At 55.9% G+C, this 8,989-nt stretch overlaps 1 protein-coding gene across 3 annotated transcripts; it reads right to left on the reverse strand.

The window, feature by feature from the left end:
- Window positions 1-529: 529 nt before the first annotated feature.
- Window positions 530-8,435, reverse strand: SLC22A13 (solute carrier family 22 member 13). 3 transcript variants are annotated; one of them, XM_033133098.1, is made up of 11 exons: window positions 8,351-8,435; window positions 7,991-8,251; window positions 3,748-3,851; window positions 3,393-3,547; window positions 3,026-3,194; window positions 2,735-2,855; window positions 2,552-2,646; window positions 2,106-2,320; window positions 1,796-1,904; window positions 1,043-1,258; window positions 530-810 (listed from the first exon to the last, which is right to left on the reverse strand). In XM_033133098.1, the coding sequence occupies exons 1-11, from the start codon at window positions 8,366-8,368 to the stop codon at window positions 717-719; spliced, it is 1,557 nt and encodes a 518-aa protein (XP_032988989.1). In that variant the 5' UTR covers window positions 8,369-8,435; the 3' UTR covers window positions 530-716. The 3 variants fall into 3 exon arrangements, with proteins under 3 accessions (XP_032988989.1, XP_032988988.1, XP_032988990.1); XM_033133097.1 differs by having other exon boundaries at window positions 7,991-8,412; XM_033133099.1 differs by lacking the exon at window positions 530-810 and having other exon boundaries at window positions 1,060-1,254; window positions 7,991-8,412.
- Window positions 8,436-8,989: the final 554 nt, after the last annotated feature.

The following is an 8,989-nucleotide window of genomic DNA, read 5'->3' on the forward strand; positions in this document are numbered from 1 at the left end:
AGAACCACAACCAGCGGCAGCTAAGTCAAGACTGCTGTGCTTTCCCCTCGCCCTGCGCGGGCCCTGCAGGAGCCAGAAGCAGCAGACTGGGAAAGGGAGGTGGGGGGCAGGAGAGAAACAGAACCCGGCCCGCTTTCCCTACGGCTGGTCCGGAGCCACACAGGTTAGCACTGAGCTGAGTGTGGGGCAGGGGGATGGAGGGTCTTTGAGGAGAAAGCAAGACTGAAGCTTTGATTTCCACAGGACACGGTCTTCTCTCAGTGGATGAAATGTGCCGGGGCCCCACCTGAGCCAGAGGGCCTGGTCCCGCCAGTAGAAGGAACCACCACTGTCTCTTCACCCATGGCCTTTTCATCCACTGCGTGGACAGACTCCACAGTCCACATGTTTTCTCCTTTCCTCCCCACTCTTGGAAAGGCCCTCTCCAAGTGTTCTGCTCTGGGCTTGACTAAGCTTTGAGGACAGGGGGACCCCAGATTGAAGGCATCAGGGGGTGCCACACAAGCCTACAGGAAAACAAGCCAAAGACCCACCCAAGACCTAACCCAGAGGAGGGTGTTAGAGGTGGGATCTGGGATAGAAAAGATGATGAAGGACGCAGGCCCTGTCCCAGGTGCCCCTGGGAGTGGGCTCGGCGATGGGTGCCGGTGCTGAGCCACGTCCATCAGCAGAGCTGGTCTTGCCTTCAGGTCTCAGACGTGTACAGGAGAATAGAATCAGAAGTACGTGCTGCTCACAAAGGCCAGCCCTGGGCCGGAGGTTCTTCCTGTGGCCTCTATTTTCTTTTCTGAGGGCGCTGACTTCAGAGACCTGGAGAGAGCAGAGGCCTTCACTGGCTGACCAGGACATGGTCCTTGGCCGTGTCCCTCCCCAATCCTCCCCAAAGCAGGGGGCATCTACCCCAAAGCCAGTCAGGTATCTGTGGTTCCTGAGGCCCCCCGAATGTTGGTCTCTACGCAACAATGAACGGATAGTGAGGGAGAGGCTTGGGCTTCTAGGATAGGGGCCAGGTCCTGGGCTTCAGCGAAAGCAAGCAGCTCACTGTGGGTGGGGCCCCTGCTCCAGGTCCGCGATGGTGTCCTTCAGGGTCTGGCCGCGTGTCTCTGGCAGCAGCGCACAGAGCAAGCCTGCCCCGATGGGGAGGCTGCCATAGATGACCATGGGGAGGGCTGCGTGGTACTCGCCCAGCAGGATCACGAGTGGCGTGATGATGCCCCCAATCCTTGACGTGATGCCCACGAGCCCCATGCCCGTCTGCCTAGGGGAAGACCAGTACAAACTGAGCCGACCCAACCTCAAATCCGGGCCACAGCGCGCCCTCAGCACACCTCCCCGGGAGAGCCCGGACCCCTCCTTCTGGCTCCCACAGGCCTGCAGGGCCTCCAGGCTCACCGAGCCTTCCTCCTGCACATTGAACTACCTGTCGGCCACCTGTGCGACGCTTCTCCCACCTCCAGGCCTTTCTGTCTGCCTGCTACATGCCTGCTCGCCCATCCAGTCTCAGGTCAAAGGCTGCACCTCTTGCCACCCCACCCCCCACCTGCCTGTTGCTTCCGGGCCATTCGTTCTTAGACTTACTCCATATCCCAAGGCCAGGGCATGGCCTACCTCTCTGTGGGTCCTCCACCAGCCTGGGGACAACTTGGGGGATGGAACTAGCTTTCAGGTTGTCCTGGACCCCACCCAGCACTGCTGTCCCAGAGCCAGCCTCACAAGCTATTTGTGAGACAGCGGTGAGGACAGCAGAAGGATGGTGTCAGGAGCAGAGGTGCATGAGCTGCACCAGCAGCCTTACCGGATGACGGTGGGGAAGAGCTCCGCAGAGTACACGTAGGAGATGGTAAACCCAGCAGCCGTGGCAAACTTCCCCACCACGGCCAGCACAGTGACCACCACGGGCAGATCTGGTGAGGGATGCTGGTCAGCCCCACGGAGGGCAGATGGCGCCATCACCTGGGCCCTGCCCCCTGCCCGGCCCAACCCAGCTCCTCACTCCGTCTGTACCCGAACCCCAGGGAAGCCCTCGCCCTGGAAAGAAAAGCAACGGGCCTCTGGCCACAGGTGAATGCGGGTGGGAGGGGCCGGGGGACAGCCAGCCTTGGTACCTGCTGGGATGAAGATGATGGTGATACACATGAGGCCACCCAGAACCAGAGTCCCCAGCTGGCTCCACCTGCGGCCAAACCACTGCATCATGAAGATGCTGGAGTAGCGGGCGGGCACCTCAACTGCGCCGAAGATGAGCTGTGTCAGGTAGATGTCCAGGCCGAAGTCCCCTACTTGGAGGCTCAGGCCGAAGTACCCCAGGCTGTCCACAAACCTACAAAACGTCCAAGAGTCCCTGTTACTGCTGGATGATGAGACACCATGACATTCAGAAAGAGAAAGACAGCCTGACTGGCCAGAAGTCAAACCAGAAAACAGTAGCACCGCCAGGGAGAGACCCAGTCATTCCCACACAGCCCATCCCAGCCAGAGAGCCACCATCCCACATGCCACTGACACACACCAGGGAAGTGGCAGCCCTTGGCTCGGGCCCCAGGGCACTCACCAGACGCAGAAGAGAATCAGGGTCACCTTCCGGAGCTGGGGGTGTCTGAACAGATCCAGGGCATTCCCTGAGGGGCCTGTCTTCTCTGGGACCAGCTGGGAGGAAGACGCGGAGTGAGGGGACAGCAGAAAGGTCTGTATGTGAGAGGTTTGGGGTAGGGCAGGCGCGGCCTGCTGGAAGTACCTGGCTCAGGAGCTCTGGGGAGAGTTTCCGCTTGTTGACCGAAGCTGCCTTCTGGAGCACTTGTTTAGCCTCCTCAACCCGCCCCCGGGTCAGGAGCCACCGTGCCGATTCTGGCAGAGCCCTATAGGTCAGGATAACTATGAGCTTGGGGTACTGTTTCGGTACACACTGAACCCCACACCCTGTGCAGTCTGTCTCCCTGACACGCCTGAGTGAAGGTGAGGCTGCACGCCAAACCCACCGCGGCACAGCTAACCAAGGGTGGCTGGCTCCCAGGAACTATCTCCTCACCAGAAGTAGAAGAACAGCAGCAAGACAGGTGCAGTGCCAGCAATCTGGAAGAGCCTCCAGTTACGGACACCGTAGGCAAGGCCTGCAAGCGCCATCTGCCCGAGCGAGAAGGTGCACTGGGCCAGGACCACAGCCTGAGTCCTCCACGAGGGCCCCACCCATTCTGTAACTGTAACAGAGAGGCTGAGGCTGGGCCAGGCCCTGCCCGCTCACTCCGCCTGGGTTGGGGCCTCCGTCCCAGCTCAGGAAGAGCAGGTGTGACCACTTCAGGTGGGGGTGCCTGAGGCCCCCACAGGCAGTCTGGGGCGTGTGGCCAGACCCCAAGGACTCACCGTGTGGCCAACGGCTTCAGGGCCCACATACTCACGGAGAGTGACATTGCTGAAGGTGTATCCAGCAACGGCAGTAGCCACAGCAAAGCGCAGGACCATGTAGAGCTCGAAGTTGGGCATAAAGGCTGTGGCCAGACCGAAGAGCGCGAAGAACAGCAGCTGCACCAGGATAGTGGCCTTGCGGCCAATCCTGGAGGAAGAAGGGGGCAGGGCCAGGCGGGACACTCTGAGGGGAAGAAGCCAGGGAGACCCAGCCCTACCCTCCCCCATACTCTCTGTGAGGGGGGACACGTGGCCCCATCCAGGGAGCCCCACTTGAGGGAGACCAGTGACCCTGTGCCAGGAGTCTAAGAGCATGCTGGGTAAGGGATGAAAGGCTCAGGTTCTTACCAGTCACAGAGGGGTCCAAAGATGACAGCACCCACGAGGAGCCCCGCCATGTACACTGACTGCGAGGTCGCCTTCAGGTGCTTCCGATCGCAAACCAGGTTGAACTGAGACGGACAGAGGCAGATGTTGAGACTAGGGGCAGCTGAGTGTAAGTCCTTTGACGTTTAGCCCACCCACTATAAACGGCTCAGGGAGATGCCCACGGTTCCCAAACTGTGTGCCAAGGCACCCCAGGGAACCAGGGTGATCTCATGGGGCACACAGTCGCAGGTGTACACACACGGTGGGGCTGGGGGCAAGGCACTTGTAGACATACTGAGAGAACGTGACAGACAGACTGGGAAACCATGGGGAGAACGTGTGTCCACATAACTGTACACGTGTCTGCTGCATGTGCGCACACAGTGAGTACATGTGACTCACCCCTACCCACCCTGGTTTGTTCTGTGCCCCAGCCAGTTCTGTGACCCCTGCTCACAGCTCAGCTCCATACACAAATGCACGTGGGGAAACGTGACACGTGCGCGCTTCTCCAGAGCTCCTGGAGGTGATGACTAATGCCTTTTGAGTGCTAACTCTGTTTTGGGTACTATGCCTCATGTGCATTATCTCATATAATTCTGACATCAATCCTTGACTTATCATTCTATTCCCCTAAGGAAGGAGAGGTTAAGTAGTGAATCCTAGGTCCCACAACTGGATGTCAGGTGCGTTCAGACATCTCTACTGCCCCAGACACGGACTGAAACTGAGTGAAAACTAAGAAAATGTTTGCTGAATGAATGAATGAAGGAATGAATGAACTAATACCTAGTCAACCGGCCGACCATTATCGTTAAGTAACCTTTAGTAACAAATTAATCAATCCAGATAATACCATTGTGCTCACACATCCGTTCTCAAGGACAACTGTTAATTTTTAAGACCTTTGAATATGTGTCAAGCAATTAATACCCCGTGGGAATGAAGCAGGGCAGGACAGGGGACTTGGACTTGCTCCACCTAATTCTATCCTGTGCGGCTTTTGTTTAGCAGCCACAGATTGCCTTTGTAGTTAGACGCATAAATAATAATGAATCAAAGCCTGCTGCTGTCAGGGTGTGGAGCCAGAATTGAGTGACTTTGTGGACCTTTGCGCCTGTTAGCTGATCTGTTGGTGTGTTGGTTTCCCATGTATGAAATGGGGATAGAATATACATACTGCATAGTATCACCCAACAGGATTAAAGGAATCAATGCATGTAACATGCTCAGTACAGTGGCAGCCACACAGGAAGCTCTCAGTAAATGTCAGTTCAGCTGAGGGTGCACTGGCCCCTGTGCTCATGAAACTCACAGCTGGTGACACAGTTGTCTCAGACACGAAGGGCTGTAGTGACCTGAAGGCATGGGTGCCAAGCCATGGGACTCTTCCAACGCTAGCTTCCCTGCTCAGTAGCCACCATTCACTACCTTCCTGTTGTTTATATGCCCCTTATCTCGTTAAATGGCCATTGTCACCCCATGAAGGTTTACCATTTCCGTTGTGCAGGAGCAGAGACTGTGGCTTAGAGAGGTGCCAACATGTCACCAAGCTTGTATGGTGGCATCATGTTGCAGGTGGAACAAAGATGAAGAGGGCTCCTGCTTGGGACTCCAGTCAGCAACCACCCCGGCCCTAACGCCCCCAGTGGATGGTTCTGTCTGGGGCCTGCCACAGTGGTCCACAGACTTCTGCCCCCATTGCATGGAGCACACCCCATCACACCTCCCTTCCCTGCTCCAAAACCTTCAGTGGCTCTCTGGTCTCTAGGAGAAAGCCCAAATTCCTCAGCAGTGTATCTAAGACCCTTGAAGAGTTGACACTTGCTTATTTCCCAGCCTCTTTTGTATGCCAGTATTCCTCAGACATACCCGGCATTTTCTCCAGACGCTGGACCTGGCTATTCTCTGCTTCCCCTTCGCTCTCATCCCTGGCCCTTCTTTGCTCCCGGGTCAGTACACACTGTTGTAGCTATTCACTGACAGTCTATTTCTCTCCTCATTCAGAGATTCATGTTTTCTTTCACCGAGGATGGGCACCTACAAAAAGTGGGATGTGTCGGAGGAAAAGGAGAAATGAACTTTGTCCTTTGAGAGCGCACAGTCTATGAGGAACCGTGCTCCTTTCTTCTCAAATTAGGACTGTTCGTATTTCCGTTTGAATAGGAAGCTGCTGGTTATAACAAGGAAACGGGATGTCAGCTCAGAGAGGGTCCTCTGAATCAGTGTGGCACAGCCCCTCCTCATAGATGAGAAACAGAGGGAGACGATCTCCCACCGAGGTACCTCTACGCTGGAACCCAACTTGCGGTCTCCAAGTGCCCCAACTTGCTATTCCCTTGGGAGTCACGGCCCTTGGCAGGGTAAGCGTGGGTAGGAGCACGTCAGGGAAAGGCACGAAGTCCAAGGGCCAACACAGTCTAGGGTGATGACTGGGGTGGAGGGGGAGGTCCCGTGAGAACATCCCGTGCCCGTGCAGTTCCCACAGGCTGTCCCTCCCTATTCCAGACACACCAAGTTCTCGCTGCTCCCAGACACGGCACCGCTTCCTGCTACCAGGCCTTTCTTGCGCTGTTCTCTGTCTGCAAAGGCCTCCCCCTCTTCTCTATCAAATTTCTTCTGGTACCTTGGTGCTCAGCTCACATACCAACTCCTTCTGGAAGTTGCCTGCCCCATGTCCTCTAGGAGGAAGCAAATTTTAGCCTCGGAGCCCACCCAGTCCTGTTTCCACCTTCAAGGAGCACGGATTGTCCCTTGACCATCAGGGGTCCTTGGAGAAAGGGAACAAGGTGCCTCCTTCCTCTGACTGTTCCCTGCACAGTTAATACTTAGGGGGCTTCGGCTGAATAAAATTCTGTGACTAGTGCAGCACAGGCTGTAAACAAGGGCTCCGAGAGAGGGCTCCGAGCCAGCCGGAAGTCTGCCTGCCTTTACGGAGGCTGCTATTCGGCCAGGTGGACAGAGAGTGCATAGCACGTGTGGTGGTAGGTACACCCACAGCATCTGAGGACTGGGGAAGGCCGCCACCTACTATGGAGGTGCTGCTGGGCAGATAAGCCAGAGGCCAGTGAGCGTTGGACAGGCCGAGGCTGGGCTACATCCAGAGGCTGGAGAGCTCCGTGCTACCCTTTCCCCTTGCGGTGTAGAATGAGGGGGAGGGTCAGGAGGAAGACTGGCAGGAAATATCCTCGGACTGCCAGGGTCCTGGGGGCAGGCTTGTAGTCACATACTAAAAAGTGAACGTTTACCTTTGGTTAAAACATTGCCCTCTGAGAGCCTCCAAGAATGAAAGACTTTTTTACCCATAGCGGGGAAAATGAATGTTTAATGTCTGGACTCCAGATTGCCCTCTCCACAAAGGCTCTGCCACCATATAGGTGAGAGCTGTACAGAACCTGCCATCAACATCCCCACTCAGGCTTCCTCCCTTTCAGCTTCTCTCTCAGTCTCCGCCTGCCTGCCTCTGGGAGCATGTGACTCTAGAACTCTATCCTGTAGATAACTGAGCATTTGCTCTTGCGAATAAATTCATTTTCTTGGAGGAACCCAGCCCCCTACTCCCACTCCAGCCACCTCAGGGCAGGAAGAGCCCTGGGAAAGCATGGAGGCCCTCTGTTGCATCCCGGATGGCGAGGTGAGGCTCCAAGTGGGGAGAGGGCTTGGCCAGGCCAACACCACGGATTGACCATGGAGCTGGGATTCCCCCACGGGCTCCTGCTGCCCAGCTCCTTGCAGGAGTGGGAGAGAGCACACATAGTCCAGGAAGCCCAAGTCAAGCCAGCAGGAAGGCAGACAAATGGACAGGGGAAAGGACAGTATAAGAGAGTGAGAAAGACACAGAAAGAGAGGTAAGCAGGCAGACATGCAGAGGCAACTGAAAGACGATGGCAAATGGACAGACAGATGGGAACATGGGAGAGAGAGAAAGGCATAAAGATAGGAAAACAGGAGCCGGCGGAAAAAAGGCAGGCAACTGGGCAGAGAAGCAGGAGGAAAGACAGAAGGACAGGCCAACGTGAATGGATGCATGGGCAGACAGTGCAGACAGAGAAAATGGATGGAGAGGTAGAGGCAGAGGACGAAGAGAAAAACAGGCATATCCATGTTTATTCATTCAGTAATGAGGAGATAGAGGCAACACCAGTGACCGAGGGCGGAGGGTTAGGCAGAGGAAGTGACAGACCCGAAACGGAGGGCCCAGACCGGCACACGGGCAGCCTACCTCATTCACTAGGGATGGCTGCCTGTCTTCAGGATAGTCCCAGCCCATCTCGCAAGCCTGTGTCTCATTGAAGCGGTGGCTGAGGATGTCCTCCAGGCTGGCACCGTCAGGGGGCGGCCGGAACATGAGGCAGGGCTCAGGCTTGCCTGCGGCATCCAAAGGCACGCTTAGGGACAGCTGCTCAGCAGCACTCAGGTTCCAAGTGTGGTTCTTGACCCAGTCCACGGAGCAGTGATGGGTCTCATCCAGGACCATGAAGACCTGGGCAAACATGTAGAAGGCAGTCAGGAAGTTGGGGACACTCAGTAGTATCATCAGCTGTATCTGGAAGCGACCGAAGTCGCCTATTTCAGCCAGGACCTCAGAAAATTGAGCCATGTCTACTCGTCACCGCGTCCTCAGCCCTGGGCCACCCAACAGCTCTGCACCTTGATCCTGGGTTGCTGGCTCTTGTGGGCCGTGTTGACAGCTGCAGTAATTAATGTTTAATCCCACCTTGCTTAGCTCCACCTTCAACACCTCAGCCACCTGAGGAGGACAGAATATGATGAAAACATAGTCCACTCTGGATTGCAGACTCCGAGCACACTTTATTGACTGCGGGAGAGATACAGGTATCACGAGCAGAACGAGAGGGCCTTCTCAGGCTCGGCACACAGGAGCGAGCTTTAGCTTATTTAGGGTACAGCACACCCTCCTACCCCCACCAGTCACATCCAGCTCAAAGCCCTCTCAACACAGTAGAACAAATTCTGGCAGGAGTTACAATACTCAGGGGACACACAAATCCCTCCTGGGTCCAGCCCACAGTAGGCTGTGGAGGATAAGTCAGGAGAGCATCAAGGACCCAGCTTGCATATTTGTTAACTTCGTCAGTAGCCCAGTCTGACAGTAACTTCTTGACATTGAACTTCTCTTTCTCCTGTGGGTCTCCGGCACCTGGTAGTATGCAACACCAGTCAATTCCAGGGCAGCTCGAAGGCCAGGAGACCCACCCAG

The sequence above is a fragment of the Rhinolophus ferrumequinum genome, chromosome 17, assembly GCF_004115265.2.
Source record: "Rhinolophus ferrumequinum isolate MPI-CBG mRhiFer1 chromosome 17, mRhiFer1_v1.p, whole genome shotgun sequence".
Lineage (NCBI taxonomy): Eukaryota > Metazoa > Chordata > Mammalia > Chiroptera > Rhinolophidae > Rhinolophus > Rhinolophus ferrumequinum.